The sequence below is a fragment of the Chlorocebus sabaeus genome, chromosome 6 (genome assembly GCF_047675955.1).
Source record: "Chlorocebus sabaeus isolate Y175 chromosome 6, mChlSab1.0.hap1, whole genome shotgun sequence".
Classification (NCBI taxonomy): domain Eukaryota; kingdom Metazoa; phylum Chordata; class Mammalia; order Primates; family Cercopithecidae; genus Chlorocebus; species Chlorocebus sabaeus.
Window position 1 is genome coordinate 55,137,532 of NC_132909.1, and position 21,876 is coordinate 55,159,407.

The 21,876-nt window shown below is 58.0% G+C and overlaps 2 protein-coding genes across 8 annotated transcripts in view; one reads left to right on the plus strand and one right to left on the minus strand.

Annotated features, from left to right (window-relative positions):
* Positions 1-11,990, plus strand: part of PEX11G (peroxisomal biogenesis factor 11 gamma) — a 32,712-nt gene extending 20,722 nt beyond the window's left edge. For 3 of the 7 annotated variants that reach the window (XM_073017044.1, XM_007995037.3, XM_037994349.2), the window contains exons 3-5: positions 1,922-2,100; positions 5,842-5,904; positions 6,773-7,331. In XM_073017044.1, the coding sequence (XP_072873145.1) occupies positions 1,922-2,100; positions 5,842-5,904; positions 6,773-7,007 (477 nt within the window). In that variant the 3' untranslated portion in view covers positions 7,008-7,331. The other 4 variants (XM_073017043.1, XM_007995039.3, XM_073017042.1 and 1 more) reach the window with 4 other exon arrangements.
* Positions 10,104-21,876, minus strand: part of ARHGEF18 (Rho/Rac guanine nucleotide exchange factor 18) — a 115,649-nt gene continuing 103,876 nt past the window's right edge. The window contains 9 exon segments of the mRNA XM_073017041.1: positions 10,104-12,466; positions 12,560-12,685; positions 13,491-13,797; positions 14,870-15,340; positions 15,436-15,483; positions 15,578-15,634; positions 17,854-17,984; positions 18,599-18,736; positions 21,184-21,366. Coding sequence (XP_072873142.1) covers positions 12,294-12,466; positions 12,560-12,685; positions 13,491-13,797; positions 14,870-15,340; positions 15,436-15,483; positions 15,578-15,634; positions 17,854-17,984; positions 18,599-18,736; positions 21,184-21,366 — 1,634 coding nt within the window. The 3' untranslated portion in view covers positions 10,104-12,293.

Below are 21,876 nucleotides of genomic sequence, written 5' to 3' on the forward strand. Positions count from 1 at the left end.
GTTGCCCAGGCTGGCCTTGAACTCCTGGGCTCAAGTAATCCACCTGCCTTGACCTCCCAAAGTGCTGGGATGACAGGCGTGAGCCACCGTGCCGGGCCACAGATCATTTCTTATCAGTCTAGAAAGAGCTCCATTCTCAGGACCACGTGGTGCTCTGTTCTGCAGATTCAGATTGATTTAACCGGCCTCCGGCTGACGCACAGGGCAATGATTTCGAAGGTTTTGCTATTGCGACAGTGTGCAGAGAGTAGCCTTGTCCCTGCGGTATCCCACAGGCGTGCCAGCCTATCTAGAGGGCCATCTTGCCCCCCAGGGGATGATCTCAAGAGGGTGCGTGGGCCAGCCTCTCAGGGTCATGCCCCTCCCTGGGCTGCCCTGTCTGTTCTCTCTGTCCTCCCGGGGATCACCCCCCTGAGCCACTTGCTACTCAGATGCTCCCCGCCCCGAACCCCCAAGCCCACCCCGTTCAGCTCCACGTGTCCTTGGCCCGATCATCCCACATCACCCGTGTTGCTCTGGGCCGCCTTCCGGTTTTGACACCTGTGGCATCCTCCTCCTCCGTGTCTGATTAGGACAGAGCTCTGGTGCATCCCTGATACCCCTCCCTCCTCTGTCTTGTCTGTGGAAGAGCCCTCAGGCAAGGGGTGGGGGCCCTTGCACCTCGAGTGTCCCTTGGCCAGAACAAGAGCCCCTTTTGTTGGGTTCCCGGTTTATATATCTGCGTTCCTCCCTGCCCTGGTGAGCCTCTGCCCCTCCCCAGCGTCTAGCCTGGACCCCGCCGCTTCTCAGGAAACCCAGGTGGAATGAGCACACTGGGGCGGGGTCCGCCATCCTCAGGGAGGTGGGAAGTGTACCAGGATGCGCCAGGCAGATGAGGGAAGCTGGAGTGAAGTTCAGAGCCCAGAGGAAGGCAGGGTGGTGTCTGGCCAGAAAGGAGAGCAGCATCAGCCATCAGCGGTGGGGCGGGGAGGAGCTTCCTGGGAAGTCAGAGAGGAGGGGAAGGGTGTGGCAGGCAACAAGGAAGGTGAAGGTAGAGGGGGCGGGGTCCCCAGGGGCGGGACCCCAGTTGGCTGCGGGTCTCCAATCCCAGAAACCAGGCTTCAGCGCTGTGCTCCTACAGCCTCCACTGGTCCTGCCTCGCTGGCTGTAGGCGGTGGTTAAGAACTTGGGGCAGAGGGTATGGGCAGCGTGCAGCACTGAGAGCCCGCGTGTGCATTGCCATTTGAGGGCCTGGAGGACCATCCCTGCTGGAACTGGGACCAGCAGCTTTCCCTGAGAGCCTCAGCATGGCTGTCTGTAACGCGGGACAGTAACTGGCTCGGGGTTGAGGGAGGCCGTGAGCCTACAGCACTGTGCCTGGCGCGTGCTCAGCACTAGGCGTGCGGTGGCCCACGGGCTGGCACACCATCTCAGCCTGGTCAGGGTTCCCTGCGGGCCACCTCTCATGCTCCCTGCGTAGAGTCTGGCATCAGAGGTCCTTGCCTGTGCAGGAACTGGAAGCCTTTGGGAAGGAAGGTTCTGACACAGGGGTCCCAATGTGGCCGTACCTGGGAATCCCCGGGAATGTGAAAATTCCTTGTGAAAATTCCTGGTGCTGGCGCCTGCCCCAGGCTGAGTGAGGCAGAATCCTCATGGCTGGCACTGGGCATGGGGTTTTTGAAACTCCGCAGAGGATTGCACTGCACAGATGCGTTGAGACCCTCCCTTCAGGGGGCCCTGAACACCATGCTGCCGAGACACGGAAATCAGGCCTGTGCGGGGACCCCAGCCCCAGAGCCTTTCTCCTGCAGGGCCTGCGGGCCTGGACACGGCCCAGGGACTGGGGTCAGGAAATAGCTCACTGCTTCCTGGCATGGCTACGGTGCTAAAATGAGCAGTGGGTAAGTCTGACCCTAGGCCCCCTCTGCTCCTGGTCCTGCAGGAGGAGGACGTCTTTGTCCGCTGGGTCTCCGTCCTAGGGAACCTGGCCGACCAGCTCTACTACCCATGTGAGCACGTCGCCTGGGCGGCTGATGCCCGGGTCCTCCACGTGGACTCTTCCCGGTGGTGGACGCTGAGTACAGCCTTGTGGGCCCTCTCTCTGCTCCTGGGGGTTGCCAGGTAAGTGGCACGGGCCAGAAGGCAGCACCCAAGGTCCCTGGGCGGGACCTCCTTAGGAAAACAGCAGCAGCCCCAGCAACAGCACAGGCTTCAGACTGAGGCATGTGGGTCTTTGCCTCTTAGAGTTTTCCTTGGAGGTTTTGTTGTTTCTTCCTTTTGTGGATGTGTTTGTTTAGAATAACTGCTGAAACAAATTACCACAACGTTATAGCGCTGGGCAACAGAAACTTACTATCTTAGGTTCTGAGGCTGGAAGTCGGAACACTCCCTGGGCTAGTGTCAGCAGGCACTAATGCCTTCTGGAGGCCCCAGGGGGAGGTCCGTTTCTTTGGATTTTCCAGCTTCTAGAGGCCACCCACATTCCTTGGCTCATGGTCCCTTCCTTCATCTTCCAAGCATGACCTCTGCTTTCAGGGTCACACCTCCTTCGCTGACCCTCATCCTCCTTCCTCCCTCCTGTAAGGACCCCTGTGATGACATGGGGACCACCTGGATGATCCAGGGTAATACCCCATCTCAAGATCCTAGGCTTAGGTTGGGCATGGTGGCTCATGCCTGTAATCCCAGCACTTTGGGAGGCCAAGGTGGGCGAGGAGCCCAGGAGTTCTAGACCAGCCTGGCTAACATGGTGAAACCCAGTCTCTACTAAAAATACAAAAAATTAGCTGGGCTTGGTGGCACACACTTGTAATCCCAGCTACTTGGGAGGCTGAGGCAGGAGGATTGCTTCAATTTGGGGAGGCAGAGGTTGCAGTGAGCCGAGATCACATCCCTGCACTCCAGCCTGGCAACAGAGCAAGATTCCGTGTCAAAAAAAGAAAAAAATCCTTAGCTTAATCCATCGGCAAAGCCTCCTTTGCCTTGGAGGTAAACATGTTCACAGGCTCAGTAAACATGTTCACAGGCTCCTTTGCCTTGGAGGTAAACATGTTCACAGGCTCAGGGCATGGCCATTTTTGGAGGGGCCATGACTCTGCTGACTATACCCAGAAAGAAGAAGTAACTCTAGGGCCTGTGAGAAGCAGCCAGCGGAGTGACCTTTACCCGGGTCCCTGGGTCCTGCTGGCATTGCTGTCAGCTGCCACCCCGGAGAAAACAGTCAGCAGTTTCCTGACTAGCTCTGAGCCTCCAAAATCCATACAGTTTCTAGAACTTCCCAGTAATCGTTTCCTCCCAACCATTTTCCTCTTTGCAAATGTGCTGAGTCAGAATCCCCGGCCCCTGTAAACACCAGGAGGAGCTGGGCGCCCTGGTCTGCCTGTTTCAGTGGCTGTGAAGGGCTCTTAGATCACAGGGTTGAGGTGCGGCTGTCCCAGCCTCAGGGTAGGCTGTGTCCTTGGTTCTGGGGGAAGTGCTTGCTTTTCCCTGGGTGAGGTTCTGACTCTCAGTAGTTCTCGTTTCCCCCCGACACAGATGTCCTAATTACATGCTTACTGTAGACAATCTGGAAAATGGATAAACCTCAGAGTAGAAGATTTGAATCACCCACAGCCCAACCCAGAGACTCCCACTGTTCAAGCTTCAGTGGTTCTTTTCCAGCCTTTGACCTAATACCCTGTCTATGCATTTCGACTGTCTCAAAAGGGTCATGTTTCATGGCCATGGACCCTGGAGGCCGCAGTGTCTGTGGTGCTGGCCTTCCTCATGTGCTGGCAGACCCGGGGAAGGGTGCCTGGGCCCAGCCCAGATGCTCCCGGGGCTCAGGTCAGAGCGGGGCTTTGGCTCACAGCCCCTCTTCCTCCACCTTCCTCTGGGTGCCTCGTGACCTCTGGTTTGTATTTTAGGGGCAGCCTTGGTTCCTTTCTTTTTTGCTTAAATAAGCCTTTTTTTTTTTTTTTTTTTTTTTTGTGAGAGACAGGCTGGAGAGCAGTGGCTCAATCTTGACCCACTGCAACCTCCGCCTCTTGGGCTCAAACAATCCTCCCACCTCAGCCTCCTGAGTGGCTGGGACCACAGGCATGTGCCACCACACCTGGCTAACTTTTGTAATTTTCTTTTTAGAGATGCAATTTTGCCATGTTGCCCAGTCTGGTCTCCAGCTCCTGGGCTCAGGTGATCCCCCTGCCTCAGCCTCCCAAAGTGCTGGGATTACAGGCGTGAGCCACCACACCCGGCCCAGACTTTATTTTTTTAGAGCAATTTTAGGCTCACAGCAGAATTGAGTATAACATTCAGAAAGCTCCCATATACCCCCAACCCCTCCCCCAGACAGCCTCCTTAACTACTGGCACCATCCCCGTGATGCATTTGTTACAACTGGTGCCCCTCCATGGATCCACCATCACCCTGAGTGCATAGCTCACGTTAGGGTTCACGCTAGGTTTTGGGCATCCTATGGGTTTGGACGCTGACACGTGTCCCCCATTGCAGTATCAAATGGAATTGTTGCACGGCCATCAATGTCCTCTGTGCCCTGCCTGCTGTGGCATTCTTGTTTTGGGCATGTGGTTTTTCATCATTTCTCTGGGTTTGGGGTGAGCAGGGGGAGTGGGTGGAGAGCATTCCATGTGTGCTCATCATGACCAGACATCTGCCCTAAGGCCCAGGGCTGCCAGAGCATTAGCCAGCAGGTTGCTAAATGGAGATGCCTGGGTCCAGTGCCCAGGGCTTCTGATTCTTTTTCTTGAGACACAGTCTCCCTCTGTTGCCCAGGCCGGAGTGCAGTGGTGTGATCTTGGCTCACTGCAACCTCCGCCTCCCGGTTTCAAGTGATTCTCCTGCCTCAGCCTCCCGAGTAGCTGGTATTTCAGGCGCCTGCCACCACCCCCGGCTAATTTTTGTATTTTTAGTAGAGATGGGGGTTGCCCATGTTGGCCAGGCTGGTCTCGAACTCCTGACCTCAGGTGATCCGCCTGCCTTGGCCTCCCAAAGTGCCAGGATTACAGGTGTGAGCCACCGCGCCTGGACTAGAACTTCTGATTCTGTGGGTCTAGGGAGCCCAGGAATCAGTGTTTTGTCCCAGCCCCCCAGGAGGCTCCCACCTGCTGTACCACTGGTGCTACCCTGCATCCTGCACCCTGGGTACCCGGTGGCCAGAGAAGATGTGACCAGGCCCTGCCCATTCTGGTCAGGAGGACACAGTCACAACCTGGCACACCCCACTGCCGAGGCTGGAGAGTGCAGGTGCCTGGTGGACCAGCCCGGGTGGGTGCCATGCACGGCTGCAGAGTCCCCTGGGAGCACAGAGGCTGCCCACTGGGTAGCCCCTTCCTCAGCCTGCAGATGCCAGCCCTGGGGGCCCAAGGGATCATCCAGATAGATCCAGCCAATGTCCGGGGTGTGTGTGCAGGGGACACTGGCATGGCACTGGTTTGGGCCTTTCCATACAGAGCAGGCGAGGCAGCTGAGGCCCGGAGGGGAAGTGGCGTCCCCAGGCCTGTCCAACTGCAGGCCCCTTGGCATCCTCTTCTGTCTAGGACTCCCTGCCAGGCTGTGAACACCTCACGGGGCTTGATGTTCCTTTGAGCACTTGCCAGTGGTTTGTAGAGGCTGGGCCAGGCCCTGGATGGCCATGTCAGAAGCGCAGGACGATGTCCAGGGTGGGATGGGGCCGTGTTAGGGATGAGTCCCCGGGAGTTTGAGGCACAGCGGGAGGGCGTGGGACTGTGGGGGCAGGGAGAGGGCAGGCCATTTATTCGAGATGCAGCACCTGTCCCAGACTGTCTGTCTGGGGCCAGCGTTGCGGAGCTAACCCTCCTGCTCCCCCGCCGGGGCATCCTCCCTCGGGCTGTGGTGCCGCAGGTCCCTGTGGATGCTGCTGAAACTGAGACAGAGGCTGCGGAGCCCCACGGCGCCCTTCACCAGGTAGGAACCCGCGATTACCCAGCAGGAAGGCCCACTCCCTCCAGCAGGCGTGGGATCCCGGCTCAGAGTTACCTCTGTGCAGGCCCGTGCTGGGGTCTGTTGTGCTCAGGTCATGGGGGTCTCACTGCAGCCTCTGGTGGGTGGCGGTACCTTTGACAGATGGGGAAACTGAGGCTTGCTTGAGCGAGGACCCCGGGGCTGAGCCTTCATGGCTGTGCCCCCAGCAGGAGAGAATGATCAATTTCCCGAGGCCATGGCCGTTTTTACTGTTGCTTTTTCTTTTTTGAGACAGGGCCTTGCTCTGTCGCTCAGGCTGGAGCACAGTGGTGCCATCTCGGCTCACTGCAACCTCCACCTCCCGGGCTCAACTGATCCTCCTGCCTCAGCTTCCCGAGTAGCTGAGACTACAGGCACGTGGCATCATGCCTGGCTGATTTTGGTATTTATTTTTTGGTGGGGATGGGGTCTCGCCACATTGGCCAGGCTTGTCATCACTGTGTCATCCTGAAAAAGAAAGGCTGGGCAGGCACAGGCCACGTTCCTGGGGTTCCCCCTTGCCTCCATAGCACTCCCAAAGTGCATTTGTGCTTTCTGTTTTTCACAAGGAACCCCCATCTCCGGGTGTTCAGGAGGAGTGAGGTGTGGATTTGAGGACTTGGACCCAGGTCCCTGCCCTGTTTGTGCTTGGGCCGTGGGGGTGATGGGGACTCAGTCTCTGTGGAGGGTCACGGAGGCCACCTCAGCCCTGCCAGCTCCTCCCACTCACAGGCAGGGGCTCAGGGCTGCCAGGCCACACAGGGCCTTCAGGGGCTTGGGAAGGGCAGGCAGGCGTGAGCGTGAGTGTGAGTGGCTCCTCTCTGCCCCACAGCCCGCTGCCCCGGGGCAAGCGGAGGGCCATGGAGGCGCAGATGCAGTCGGAAGCACTGTCACTTCTCAGCAACCTGGCCGACCTGGCCAACGCCGTGCACTGGCTGCCCCGGGGCGTGCTGTGGGCCGGCCGCTTCCCGCCATGGCTGGTGGGCCTCATGGGCACCATCTCCTCGATCCTCAGCATGTACCAGGCGGCCCGGGCCGGCGGCCAGGCTGAGGCCACTACCCCCTGACACTGCCAGAAGAGCACAGGGACGCAGCCGGAGCCCACGGAGGGCCCTTCCTGCAAAGCAGAAGCCACCAGGGCAGGGGCCGGGGCTCTCATGGAGCTGCCTGTGGCAAAACCCATGGGCAGGGTGGGTGGAGGGACTGATGCGAGGTCTCCCGGGCCTCAGCCCTGAGCTCCTGAGCCCTGAGTTTTCAGGGGCTGCAGAGGGCTTCAGCAGCACCTCCTGCCTGCCAGCCGGAGTCTTGTATCCAAATCAAGATGAGGAGGAGGGAGCCTGTCGTGCCTTGGGAAAGCTGGAACGGGAATCAATTAAACATTGTGGTGCTGGCGCCTGGCTCAGGGTGAAGGTTATTACACTGGTGGCTCCTGGCCCCTTCCCCTCCATGGGATGCAGCCACAGTTGGAAACCACACTTCCCTAGCCCACCTTCATGAATGCCCTTGGCCCGGTGGGTCCTCTCCGTCTTTGAGCAAGCGTTGCCTACGGACCCCAAGTGGCCTCCAGCCATTGAGGGCTGTTCTCTACTCCCCAGAGTCCTGGGCACACAGCCAGAGGTACCACCTCCGGTCAGGCCACCTGAGGGCATGCTCATGCCACTGTGCTGCAGACGCAGGGCCACTGTGAGCGTTTTGAGGGCTCCAGGCTGAGACTGGGCAACACACACCGATAGACACGTGGGGCTGCCACGTCAGCCAGTGTGTGGTGGGATGGGATGAGGGTACTTCTTAGTCTGCTGGCTGAGAACGACACTTCAGAGTCCCTGCACATGTGGCTTCTGGCAGACATTGGTGCACAGCCTGGCCCAGGAATACACAATAGTCAGTATGTGTGCCCTCGGGCCTCGTGATATCAATTGCACTGCCTTGATTTTTGTCTTTTTAACACAGGATCTCACTCTCTCACCCAGGCTGGAGTGCAGTGGTGCAATCATAACCTCACTGCAGCCTCGAACTTCTGGGCTCAAGGGATCCTCCTACCTCAGCCTCCTGAATAGCAGGAATTACAGGCATTTATCACCACGCCCAGCTAATTTTTAATTTTTTTGTAAAGACGGGGTCTCGCCATATTGCCCAGGTTAGTCTTGAACTGGCTTCAAGCTATCTGCCTGCCTCGGCCTCCCAGAGTACATTTGTGGTTTGTTTTGTTTTTACAAGGAAGACACCAGGTGGCTCTGAGCAACTAGGAGGCCAGGGACTGCTGAGGATCAAATGGGTGCAGGAGATCCCATCTGTGGGGCTCCTTCTGCCCAGGACTTACGAGTGGGCCGGGCTTGGTGGGTTCCCCCTTCTCTCCTTTGTCGGGGGTGCAGGCCTGTCCGGGCCCTCAGCAAAGGCCACCTTCCCAGCCCCTAGCGGCACCTGCATGATGAGGACATCTCATTATCTACCTGGAGACCCAATTACTCTCCCAGCTACTCGGGAGGCTGAGGGAGGATAATCGCTTGAACCTGGGAGGCGGAGGTTGCAGTGAGTCAAGATAGCACGGCACTGCACTCCAGCCTGGGTGACAGAGCAAGACTCCATCCCAAAAATAAGTAAAAATGAAATAGTAAATTAATTTCATCCTTTTTCTTTTATTTTTTCTTTTTTTTTTTGAGACAAAGTCTCACTCTTGTCCCCCAGGATGGAGTGCAGTGGTGCAATCTCGGCTCGCTGCAACCTCCGCCTCCGGGTTCAAGCGATTCTCTTGCCTCAGCCTCTGGAGTAGCTGGGATTACAGGCGTTTGCCACCATGCCCGGCTGATTTTTGTGTTTTTAGTAGAGATGGGGTTTCACCACATTGGCTAGGCTGGTCTCGAACTCCTGACCTCAAGTGATCCTCCCGCCTCGACCTCCCAAAGTGCTGGGATTATAGGCATGGGCCACTGCGCCCGGCCCTTTTTCTTTTTTTAAAAATTTCATTTCTTTTTTCAATCCCCAAAATTTCCTTTTTTTTTTTTTTTTTTTTTAAGCTCTTAGAGATAGCGTCTCACCATGTTGCCCAGGCCGGAGTGCAGTGGCATGATCATAGCTCACTGCAACTTCGAACCCCTAGGCTCAACCAATCCTCCTGCCTCAGCCTCCTGTGTAGCTGGGACTACAGGTACATGCCACCATACCTGACTAATTTTTTAATTTTGTGGAGAAGGGGTTTCACTATGTTGCCCAGGCTGGTCTCGAACTCCTGGGCTCAAGCGATCTTCCTGGCTCTGCCCCTGCCCCCACAAAATGCTGGGATTACAGGGATGAACCACTGTGCCCGGCCCTCCTTTTACTTTTTTAATACGGCTACTAAAAATGAAAAATTCCACACGTGGCCTGCATCATCTTCCTGGTGGAGAGTGCTGCCTGAGAGTTCCCATTTTGCACTTCCTAGTGACCTAGTGATTGACTTTACACCTAGTCACCTCGTGACGGGAAACCCTCTGTTGAAACAGCAGTGTCCTTGCCTCACTGGAACTCAGACCAGGTGGAAATGATGATTTCACACTCATAGCCCAGCTGCCTCTCACACCAGATGGAGGAACTGAAAGTTACACTCTTGGGGGTTATTTTGGATTAAAAGCAAGAAGATTTTTGTGGAGGCGCCACAAAATCCTGAAGTGTACCCCGTGGGCAGGACCCTCCACAGGCACCTCCATGCCCCACTTCTGCCTCTTATCCGTAATCCCAGCACTTTGGGAGGCTGAGGCGGGCAGATCACTTGAGGTCAGGAGTTCGAGACCAGCCTGGCCAAAATGGTGAAACCTCATGTCTACTAAAATAATACAACAATTAGCTGGGTGTGGTGGCGTGTACCTGTAATCCCAGCTACCCGGGAGGCGGAGGATGCAGTGAGCTGAGATCCTGTCACTGGTCTCCAGCCTGGGCGACAGAGCGAGACGCCGTCTCAAAAAAAAAAAAAAAGCAGAAACAAAACCAAAAAAGAACCCCCAACAACTCCTGGGGACTGTGCCTGAAGGGGGTCTTCAGACTGTTAAGCAGGACAAGGAGGGCGGGGGGCGAGCCGAGGTGCAGGAGCCATGGGAAGCCCTCACCAGAACCCGCTACTCCTGCAGCGACGTCTGGGCAGAAGAAAATCCTAAAACAAAACCCCCAAGAACATGCACGCCAGTCACTGCTCATCTTGGACACGTTTATTGCTAGAATCAGGTCTTAAGTTCTAAAGCAGGTCAGAAATATCCCGCGGTGAGGAAACGTAATCATCGTAAAAATAATTAGCAGGTGACTAAGATCACGATCACGACTGACAAAGACGTGTGCAGATCCCACGAAAATATGAACATGTGCTCGACCGTCAACTTTACAAATAAAATCGGGCTCCAACCCAGAAGTGGCCGAGGGGCACTGGCGAGGGAAGGGCTGTCAATGCCGCCGCCCCATGCCTAGCACGACTGAGACCCCTCGGCATGTGGCAGGGACGCAGGGTTCCCACCGAATGGCCGAGCAGAAATTCCTTGAACTTCTCCCCCATCCAAGGAATTGTGGCATCTCAGAGGGCTGGACCGGCACATGCCGGCTCAGGAGGGTACGAGGGTCTAGGAATGTTCTCTTCACAACAGAACAGGAATGTACAGTCAGCTTTTGTAAAGTGCTCCGATACTCAGTACAAAAATACAAAACACTGATGATAAACATGGCACACATGGGATCCGACGGGGGGGCGGAGAGCGACGCTGATGGCCAGCGACTGGGCTGGGTGGAGTCGAGGTCGTCGGAGGGGCCAGGCGTCTTGGGACGCCTGGCCACTCACTGTGTTCTCAGGACCTTGTCACCAACGGGCTGTATGGCTGTGGGGCTCTGGTCCTAGTTGGCATCAGCTCCTGCCCTGTCCCCTCCTGAGCCCACAGCACCCAGTGGGCGCCTCTGCCCAGGGGAGCACTTCCTGATGGAGTTTCCCATCCCCTGTGCCCGTCTGTCCCCGAGTGGCGGGAAATGTCCCTGTTCACTGTATTCAGGGTCACAGAGGCGCCTCTGCCAGCACAGTGGGAGAAGGGCTGAATCCCCAAGGGATCTGCGGTTCCCAGGACCCTGGGTTCCGGAGAAGGACTTGGCCCTGGTGGGGGCTCACGTGTTCCCCACTGGGAACAAGGATGACCAGCCAGGACCCAGTCCTGCCACTAATGCTTGGGGTGCAGAACAAGGCTTGAAATGTGCCCCCTTCTCCACCGGAGCTGGATCATGGATGGATCTCACTGTCCCGGGATCGCCACCATGGGACGTCCCAGCACCTTCGACACTGCCCAGCACTCCTTCCTCCATCCTCCAGGGGAGGGGCCATGAGCTGCAACAGCTCACTACAAGCGAGGGGCCCGCACAGCAGCCACTTGGCCACTCGCTGCAACGTCTCTAGGTGCTTCCTCCGCACGCCCCGGGATGTGGCGCTCTCGACAGTCTGTGACGTGCCAGCCCTGCCTGGAAGGTGGGATGCCAGCCCCAGGAGCTCATTTCCCGGGGGCCGAGGACCCTGCGTCCGGGGTGTATATGCGCCCTGGCTGAAGCTAGAGACCTGGCTTCCCAGACAGACGTAGCGTGTGAACAGCAATGGGTGACCTCGGGAAGCAGAGTTTGGGAGAAGCTGGTTTCAAAACCAATGCCAAGTAAAAAGGGGCAAAGGTCAGCCCCTTTCACAGTGGGCTTCCAAACCCACAGAACTGCCTGGAGGGCCACTGATGTCCCCTCAGTGGGCCCTGCCCCGTGGCCCTCTCTGCCCATGCCCCCGTGCCTGGCTCATTCCCTGGCCCTGAGGTTCACGGTGAACCTGCATGAGTCTCTGCTTGGGAAGTGGATTCTGCCTGATTCTGGGGACAGATGCTGCCGACGCCACCTGGCTCCTCCTGGTGCCCTAACCCCTGACTCCAGTGTTGCGTGGTGGCCGTGGAGCGTGGCCCCGGCCAGCAGCTCCTTCTCAGAGCGAGGTCTGTCCTGTCCTCAGCTCCGTGCAGAGCCGGCACCGTTCCTCACTGCCTCAGAAAAACAGCGCGGAGTTGGTCTCCCCGCCACCAGCATGGGGCGCTATGATTTCAGACAGCTCCCTGGTTTAGTCCTGGCTCAACTTTCCATTAAAAACTTTCCTTTTTGAAAAAAAAAAAGAGGTTCAGAAAGTGACCCAGGCCACCACTGCTAATCCTACAGAAAGAGCTGCGAGGCCCAGAGCACCGACAGGCCAGCCCCTGCCAGGCGGTCATCGGTGGTTTGCTAGGGAAGAGGAGGGGACAGCTGGGTGGGCATGGTGACCCCATGGGGGTCCCCAGAGAGCAGGAAGGTTGGGCAGGGCAGGGAGGGGCCTTGCACCTTAAGTCACAGCTCTTTTAGAAGAAGATGACGTCTTCCTTGCTGGCGTCCTCTTTGGCGCTGAGTGGTGTGGCCGGCAGTGGCGAGGGAGCTGGGGGCCCGGGCAGGAGGGCTGTGCCCCCGGCCTTGAGAGAGAAGCCCTCAGAGGGGCTGTCAGCTGGCGGTGGGCTTGGGGCGGGGAAGCCAGGGTCTGGAACAGAGAGGGGGTCCAGACTGAGCAGTCGCCGGGTGGTGCCACAGCTGCCAAGTGGGACTGGGCTCGTGTCAGCGGGTGGGGGCTCACCTGGCGGTGGCGCGGGGCTGTGTCTGCTGGGCAGGATGGGGCTCAGCGAGCGGCGGTTCCGTGAGGTGCTCTCATCTTTCCCCATGAACTTGTTGAGCAGCAGCTGCTGCTTCAGGTCGAAGGACGCTGGAAGAGGGAAGGCGCTCGGGCCAGCTCCAGGCTGCCTAGCTGTCCCCACTCCCTAGGGCAGCCTCTGAGAGCAGAGGGGTCTGGCCACCCCCACCTGACACTTCCCATGGGCAGCCTGGATCCCATGACCTGAGCTGCTCAGATGCTAAGCCCCAAATTCAGGGAGAATGGCCCCAGCCTCGCTGTGGAAGGACCTGCAGAGTCCCCTGGCATCTGGAGAGGAGGTTGAGCCTCCTGTGGAAACAGCACAGGCCCCAGTGGCCACGGGACACACCTAATCTTCAGGGAATGTCTCAGAACATCCCTGGTTGTCCCCCAGGGAGGTGTCCCCCAGAGGAGCAGGGCCGGCTCTCATGCCAGAGGAGCCCCTGGGCACCCTCCATGGAAACACTGGGGCTGCTCTGGGCTCTGTGTCCCCCTCTGTGGAACAGCTCGCTCTGTGGAACGGGGACGATGAGCAGAGGCGCGTGCACCTGTCCCCGTCTCGGCTGTGCTGATCCCAGGTGGCCAGGGCTCTCTACCTTCCAGCCCGTGTCCCTAAGGCTCCTGGTCCCCATCCCACTGTTTGAGGGTTGAGGTGGGGAAGACACACAGTGGATCATCTCAGTTTTGGGCCTGGAGATCAAACATGGCCCTGTGTGGGGTGGCCTCAGCCATGATGCCAGCTCTGCCTTCTGGTTTTCCTCTCCGGAGGATGGCACAGGTGTCCTGAATTTCCTGGTTCCCAGCGAGCCCCTACAGCCTGACCAGTTGCCCACGGCTGCACCTTCCAGGCCCAGGCGAAGGGGCAGGGCCGGCTCACCTGAGCTCTCCCAGCGCTGAGAGCCCCTGCTCTTGCCGCCCTTGTCCTTGCCACCCTTGGTGGAGGCCGCCAGCTTGGTGGGGATCTGCTGCTGCACGGCCGCCTGCCTCTGGAACTGGTTGGTGGCGCTGAGCAGCTGGATGGGCACATCGCTCTTGGCCAGCCGGCTCTCGGTGGGGGCGCTGTCCCGGCGAGCCACCTCAGGGCGCTCTGCGTACTCTGGCCCCACACCGGACAGCAGCATGCTCACCCGAGGCCCCTCCAGCCCTTCCCCGTTGAAGCTGGGAGGGTGGCTTGGGGGCTGGGCCTGGGGGGACAACAGCACATACATCCCACCAGGTTCCTGCTGTGTGGCCTCTGGAGAGCCCCCGAGGGTCGTGCACAGGAGACCCTCGACCTCTCCTGTTCTGGACAGAGCCCGGTGCAGCCTGAAGGAGCTGCTGGACATTGCCTGTCCCCAACCCCTGTTACATGTGCATACTTGTGACACTCGGTGGCACCCATACTGTCCCATACTCATATACAAACACCTCACACATTCATGTCCACGCCCATTCACACAACCCATGGTTCATAGGTTTGTTTTCAGAGACACGGTCTTGCTCTGTCACCCAGGCTAGATCTAGTGCAGTGGCGCAGTCACAGCCCTTGAGCCTCCTGGGCTCAAATGATCGCCCTGCCTCAGCCTCCCAAGTAGCTGGGATTACAGGTATGTGCCACCATGCCCTGCTAATTTTTGTTATTTTTTTTTTAGAGACGAGGTCTCACTCCATGGCCCAGGCTGGTCTCAAAGACCTGGCTTCAAGCAATCCTCTGGCCTCAGCCTCCGGAGTAGCTAGGGGACACACCCCATGGCACCCAATTTTTTTCTTTTTTTTGCCCAGGCTGGAGTGCGGTGGCGTGATCATGGCTCATGGCAGCCTCAACCTCACGGGCTCAAGGGATCCTCCCACCTTAGCATTCCAAGTAGCGGGGACCACAGGTGCATGCCACCATGCCTAGCTCATTTTTGGATTTTTTCGTAGAGATGGAGTTTCGCCATATTGCCCAGGCTGGCCTGGAACTCCTGTGCTCCAGCAATCCGCCCGCCTCCACCACCCAAAGTGCTGGGATTACAGGAGTGCATTTTTTTTTTTTCTTAAAGAAGTTTCTAACATTTATGGAATGTTTTGAGCAACAGTGTTCTGTTAAGCATTTAGCCAGCTCTGAGAAAGGTTCTGCATTGTGGCATGAGCTGTTAATGCCAGGGTATCTTGTGCCGTTTACTCTTACACTCCTGCACGCATGCACCTGCGAACCCTGTTACTTGCATGCACTCGTGCAAATGCACGCGCAAACCGGTCACCCCCACCTGCGCACACTGGCTGCTGAGCGCTCACCTCGGTCAGTGTGTCGGGCGGCAGCGCGCCCGGCGCGGTGTTCTGCTTCTTGAGGCGGCGCAGCAGCTCCAGGCGCTCCCGCTCGCGCTCCACCGCGCGCTGGGCCTCGCGCAGCCGCTCCAGGTCGTGCTGGTAGGCCTGGCGCTGGCGCTCCAGCTCGGCGCGCTCCTGCTCCAGCCGCTCGCGTAGCTGCCGCGCCTCGCCCTCGCGCTCCTGCAGCAGGGCGCTCGCACGCTCCAGCTCCTGTTGCTGCCACTGGCGCTCGCGCTCCCAGCGCTGCTGGTCCTGCCGCAGCTGGCTCTGCAGCTTCTCCACGGCCGCGCGCTCCTCCCGCTGCTTCTCGAAGTTGCGCTGCCGCTCCTGCTCCAGCAGCAGGTTCCCACGCGTGGACTGCAGCCGGAACTGCTTCTCGCGCTCCAGGATGGCTGCCCGCTGCGTCTCTACATAGCTGTCCTGGTGGGTGATGACCGCCTGCGGAGGGCCAGGGCCAGGTGGGTGAGAGCCGCACCCGCGCCCCAGCCAACCAGGAAAGGGCACGTGTCGCCGGCCCCACCCCGCCCCTGTACCTGGAGGTTCAGGAGCAGCTGGGACAGTGTCTGGATCCGCTGGACAAGCTGCAGGGAGGAGAGGGACATTGATGCCAGTTCTCGGGCCTGAGGCCACAGGCGCGTGTACACGGCCCCGGGGAGATGGACAGCGGGCGCCTACCTCCAACTCCAGCGCGGTGGGTAGACGGGAATCAGATTCCGTGCCTGGCGCCTCCACCTGGGAAGAGGACACCATCAAACCACAGAGAACGCTCAAGACCCATCCGACTAGACCCAAGCCTGCTGCTGCTGCTGCTGTTTTTTTTTTGTTTTTTTTGTTTTTTTTTTTTTTTTGAGACGGAGTTCTGCTCTTGTTGCTCCAGCTGGAGTGCAATGGCACAATCTCGGCTCACTGCACCCTCCTGCTTCTGGGTTCAAGTGATTCTCCTGCCTCAGCCTGCCGAGTAATTGGGATTATAGGCGCGCACCTTCACGCCTGGCTAATTTTGTGTTTTTTTAGTAGAAACGGAGTTTCACCATGTTGGCCAGGCTGGTCTCAAACTCCTGACCTCAGGTGATCTGCCCGCCTCGGTCTCCCAAAGTGCTGGGATTACAGGCGTGAGCCACCATGCCCTGCTTCTGTTTTTTTTTTTTTTGAGGCAGGGTCTTGCTCTAGAGTGTAGTGGCCTGATCCTCCCACCTCAGTCTCCTGAGTAGCTGGGACTACAGGTGTGCACCACCCGGATCAGCTTTTTGTAATTTTTTTTTTTTGAGATGGAGTTTTGCTCGTTGCCCAGACTGGAGTGCAATGGCACGATCTCAGCTCACTGCAACCACCACCTTCCTGGTTCAAGTGATTCTCCTGCCTCAGACTCCCAAATAGCTGGGATTGCTCGCATGCGCCACCACGCCCGGCTAATGTTGTATTTTTAGTAGAGTCAGGGTTTCACCATGTTGATCAGGCTAGTCTTGAATTCCTGACCTCAGGTGATCCACCTGCCTTGGCTTCCCACAGTGCTGGGATTACAGGCGTGAGCCAACACGCCCAGCAGCTACTTTTAACTTTTTTGAAACAAAGTCTTGCTCTGTCGCCCAGGCTAGAGTGCAGTGGCACAATCTCGGCTCACTTCAACCTCCACCTCCTGGGTTCAAGCGATTCTCCCACCTAAGCCTCCTGAGTAGCTGGGATTACAGGTGTCCACCACCACGCCCAGCTAATTTTTGTATTTTTAGTAGAGACAGGGTTTCACCATGTTGGCCAGGCTGGTCTCAAACTCTGGACTCAAGTGATCCACCCGAGTCAGCCTTCTGAAGTGCTGGGATTATAGGCATGAACCACCGCGCCTGGCCAAAGGATCAGCTATTTTAAAAATATTTTGTTGACGTGGTCTTGCTCTGTTGCCCAGGCTGGTCTCAAATGCATGGCCTCAAGTGATCCTCCCAAGGCCAGGTATGACAGCCTTGCCTGTAATCCCAACACTTTGGGAGGTCAAGACAGGAGGATTGCTTGAGCTCAGGAGTTGGAAACCAGCCTGGGCAACATTACAGCCAATATCTACAAAAACTTAAAAAATTAGGCAGGTGTGGGGGCACGCACCTGTGGTCCCAGCTACTTGGGAGGCTGAGGTGGGAGGATTGCTGGACCCCAGGAGTTAGGTTGCATGAGCTGTGATCATGCTACTGCCCTCCGGCCTGGGTGACAGAGTGAGACCTTGTCTCCAAAAAAAAGAAAAAAAAAAAAGTGATCCTCCCACCCCGGTCTCCCAAAACACCAGGATTATGGGTGAGGCACTGCACCTGGCCCCTGCTTCTTACTGAAAATACATCCCTTAGTTTGGATAACAGGAAGGACCCAGGACCGGGACATGACTGGGAACACTGGCCCTGCCGGTCACCTGACTTGTGCAAATCTAGGTGTTTGGAAAATGAGGGGCTGGGACCACCTGGGAGGTAGAGTGGGCTTGGCTATAAGGCCTGCGTGCCAGCTCTGGCCACAGCAGCAAGTCCAAGCCTCAGAGCTGACCAGAGGCAGCTGGCCTGGGCCTCTGATCCCTAACCCGGGCAGGGCCGAGTAGGCACCTGGCCTTCTGATTCAAAGGCAAAGGAACAGCCAGGGAGATCTGGCATCTGGTAGGAGCCACCTCACCTGCCCTGGCTGAAACCTGGTGGTCCCTGTAGGGGAGTTTCTCGCCTGTTGATGAAGCCACCGTGAGTGCCCTGAGCCTGTCCCCTCCCCAGCCTTCCTCCTGGGGAACCTCTTGCTTTTCCCGGGAGGCTGCAGGAAGAACTCAGCTGCCAGCATGTTAATCTGGGCTGAGATACTGTTATTCACCACAAAACGAACCACGCTTGTCGATGCTGATAAGACTAAAACTAGACAACCCCAGCAGAAGCTGCTCACGCGCGTGCATCCTTACGACGACTCAGACTGTACCGAGCAAACGGATATCCACGTACCACCTGCGGCGATTCCTCGGAGCCCCCAGGAACGTCAGTGTGACCGAGCTTCAAGTCCGGGCTGTTTGGGGGGCCTCGCCAGTCTCGGGGCCTGGGGTCGGTGCTGCTGACTTTCTTCTTGAAACTGCCATCTGAGAACCCCAAGCCAGAGGCGTGAGGCTGCTGCCATCCCATGGGGAGGGGAAACCTTCCCAGTCCACCCCCAGCCCCTGCCCAGGTAGGAAACCCAGGCTGGGCCCGAATGGAGGCGTCTGCAGCACAGACACCTGCTGGGGGGGTGGGCTGGTCTGGGTGCTGCTGTCACAACACAACCGACAATGTCTGCAGGGTTTCAGAAGGTTCCAGAAAACTGGCCGGGCGTGCTGGCTCACGCCTATGATCTCAGCACTTTGGGAGGCCGAGGCGGGTGGATCACCTGAAGTCAGGAGTTCGAGACCAGCCTGGCCAACATGGCGAAACCCTGTCTCTACTAAAAATACAAAAAGTAGCCGGGCGTGGTGGTGTGTGCTTGCTGTCCCAGCTACTTGGGAGGCTGAGGTGGGAGAATCACTTGAACCCGGGAGGTGAAGGTTGCAGAGAGCCGAGATTGCGCCACTGCACTCCAGCCTGGGCGACAGAGCGAGACCCTGTCTCAACAACAACAACAACAACAACAACAAAGAAGCTTCCAGGAAACCCCATACAAGCTAATGTGCGTCCTGAGGGGTGGCCCTGGGGCCGGGAGGGGCGATGGCCCCACTCTTACTCTTGGTAGGGCTGTTTGTGCAGTCGTAGCCCCCGAAGGTCTCGGCCCTCCTGGGCGGGCCTGTGGAGCTACCTCCGTCTTCTGCCTGGCTGTTGGTGCTGCCCAGCTGCCTGCAGATCAGGCTCTGGATGCCCTCAACTGTGGAAGGAAGGGGACAGGAGGCACGGGTCGCCCTGCGGAAGTGTGCGGAGGGAATATGGAGTGCTGGGGCAGTGAGACCGGGGCGGATGGAGGGACTCATTAGGGTGGTGATGGCCTGCCCCGCACTGTCTGCAATGGGATTTCAGCCCCACTGTCCCTGTGCACACCCCTACTTCAGGTATGGCCACCAGGACAGGCCAATCTGCATCTAAGTGAGAGGACAGGGCTGTAGGGCAGCCATGGGGAGGGCGGGTGCAGGCTCCTGCCGCACCTTCCACCAGGCCGCCCTGGGCCAGGGGCTGGCGAATGCTGGATATGGCCCTGCCCAGGGCCAGCAGGACACATTTGGTGTGCACAGAGGTGGGGACAAGAACATTCCAGGCCAAGGTGCGGGATATGAGCGTGTCCCCGGGGGCCAAGAATAACGGCCACTGGAGCCGGGTGGAAGGATGTCAGTGGGGCTGGAGGGGGAAAGACTGACCCCCGTCTCTGCCTTCTTACTCTGCGGAAAGGCTCTGGAAGGCAGGGGCTGTGTCGGCTTCCCTCACTGTTGAAAGAGCAGATTGGGGCAGGGCACGGCGGCTCACGCCCATAATCCCAGCACTTTGGGAGGCAGAGTGGGGTAGATCATCTGAGGTCAGGAGTTCAAGACCAGCCTGGCCAACATGGTGAAACCCAATCTCTACTAAATATACAAAAATTAGCTGGGCGTGGTGGCAGGTGCCTATAATCCCAGCTACGCAGGAGGCTGAGGCAGGAGAATCGCTTGAACCCAGGAGGTGGAGGTTGCAGTGAGCCGAGATCACGCCACTGTATTCCAGCTTGGGTGACAGAACGAGATTCCATCTCAAAAAAAAAAGAAAAAGAAAAAAAGAAAGAGCAGACTGGGCACTGACTGCCTGCCTAAGCGGCCAGCTCAGGGGCCTGGTGGCTGTCTTGGAGCGGCTGTGTTGGAGCGGCTGTGTTGGAGCGGCTGTGTTGGAGTGTTGGAGCGGCTGTGTTGGAGTGTTGGAGTGGCTGTGTTGGAGCGGCTGTGTTGGAGTGTTGGAGTGGCTGTGTTGGAGCGGCTGTGTTGGAGTGTTGGAGCGGCTGTGTTGGAGCGGCTGTGTTGGAGTGGCTGTGTTGGAGTGGCTGTGTTGGAGCGGCTGTGTTGGAGTGTTGGAGTGGCTGTGTTGGAGCGGCTGTGTTGGAGCGGCTGTGTTGGAGTGGCTGTGTTGGAGTGTTGGAGTGGCTGTGTTGGAGCGGCTGTGTTGGAGTGTTGGAGTGGCTGTGTTGGAGCGGCTGTGTTGGAGCGGCTGTGTTGGAGCGGCTGTGTTGGAGTGTTGGAGCGGCTGTGTTGGAGCGGCTGTGTTGGAGCGGCTGTGTTGGAGTGGCTGTGTTGGAGTGTTGGAGCGGCTGTGTTGGAGCGGCTGTGTTGGAGTGTTGGAGCGGCTGTGTTGGAGCGGCTGTGTTGGAGTGGCTGTGTTGGAGCGGCTGTGTTGGAGTGTTGGAGTGGCTGTGTTGGAGCGGCTGTGTTGGAGTGTTGGAGTGGCTGTGTTGGAGCGGCTGTGTTGGAGTGTTGGAGCGGCTGTGTTGGAGTGGCTGTGTTGGAGCGGCTGTGTTGGAGTGTTGGAGTGGCTGTGTTGGAGCGGCTGTGTTGGAGTGTTGGAGTGGCTGTGTTGGAGCGGCTGTGTTGGAGTGTTGGAGTGGCTGTGTTGGAGCGGCTGTGTTGGAGCGGCTGTGTTGGAGCGGCTGTGTTGGAGTGTTGGAGCGGCTGTGTTGGAGTGGCTGTGTTGGAGCGGCTGTGTTGGAGTGTTGGAGTGGCTGTGTTGGAGCGGCTGTGTTGGAGTGTTGGAGCGGCTGTGTTGGAGCGGCTGTGTTGGAGTGTTGGAGCGGCTGTGTTGGAGCGGCTGTGTTGGAGTGGCTGTGTTGGAGCGGCTGTGTTGGAGTGTTGGAGTGGCTGTGTTGGAGCGGCTGTGTTGGAGTGTTGGAGCGGCTGTGTTGGAGCGGCTGTGTTGGAGTGGCTGTGTTGGAGTGGCTGTGTAGGAGCTGTGCTTGGGGAACCCCTGAGGGAGCATGCGTGTGTTCTTCTGGGGATATCACCAGAGACCCATCTCCCAGGAAGAAGAGGAACCTCTGATGGGTAGGGAACCAGTGTCAGTCAACTTCAGATCCTCCCCAGCCCGGCTTAGCGCCTCCGCATGCAGGGAGCATCAGAGTGGTTGTTGAATGGGGGGGAAGGTGCTTTATGTCTGCAAGGAGGGGCTGGCCCAGATTGTGTCTAAGGCCCTTCTGGCTCTAGCAGGCACCAGTCGGGGGGTCAGTGCTGCTCCTGGGCCCCCCGAGATAGAAGCCTGCCCTGGACAGAGTGCCGTGTTGGCCACACTGAGCCATGAGCCTGTCCTGGGGTCCCCTGAGCCCACCCAGGCAGGACTGCACCCTTGAGGTGTGGGCACCCAACTTACTCTCGCTCATGGCCGACTTGAGAATCAGCTCCCCCTGCAGGGTCTCGGATGGGTCCCCTCCACGGAATAGGCCTCGGGGCTGGGGCAGGTCTTCCAGGCCGCTCATCTCTGCCATCTCCAGGTAGATCTGCTGCTTCTCTAGGAGGCTCTGTGCAATCAGCTGGTCTTTCATGCTTAAGCGCTCTGCAGAGTGATGGTGGAGGCGGCAGTCAGCCTGGTCGGCCTTCCCTGGAATCGTCTGAGCCCCAGGGACTGGCCTAAGGATGAGGACCCCCGCTGACCCTGCTCTGAGATAGGCTGCCCCCTGCATCCTGCATTCCTGGGAGGTGGGGGAGGGCATGGCCTTGTCCTCTGATTATTTTCCCCCTCGTTATAAAAATCAGGTTAGCTGTGGTGGCTCAGGCCTGCAATCCCAGCACTTAGGGAGGCCAAGGTAGGAGGATTCCTGCAGCCCGGAGTTCGAGACCAGCCTGGGCAACATAATGAGACTCTGTCTCTACAAAGAAATAAAACATTAGCTGGTTGTGGTGGTGCATGTCTGGGAAACGAGGCAGGAGGATCGCTTGAGCCCAGAAGTTCAAGGCTGCAGTGAGCTATGACTGCACTACTGTACTCCAGCCTGGCCGACAAAGCGAGACCCTGTCTCTAAAAGAAAGAAAATCAAACACAGTAGGGTGTGAGTGAGGATTGTAT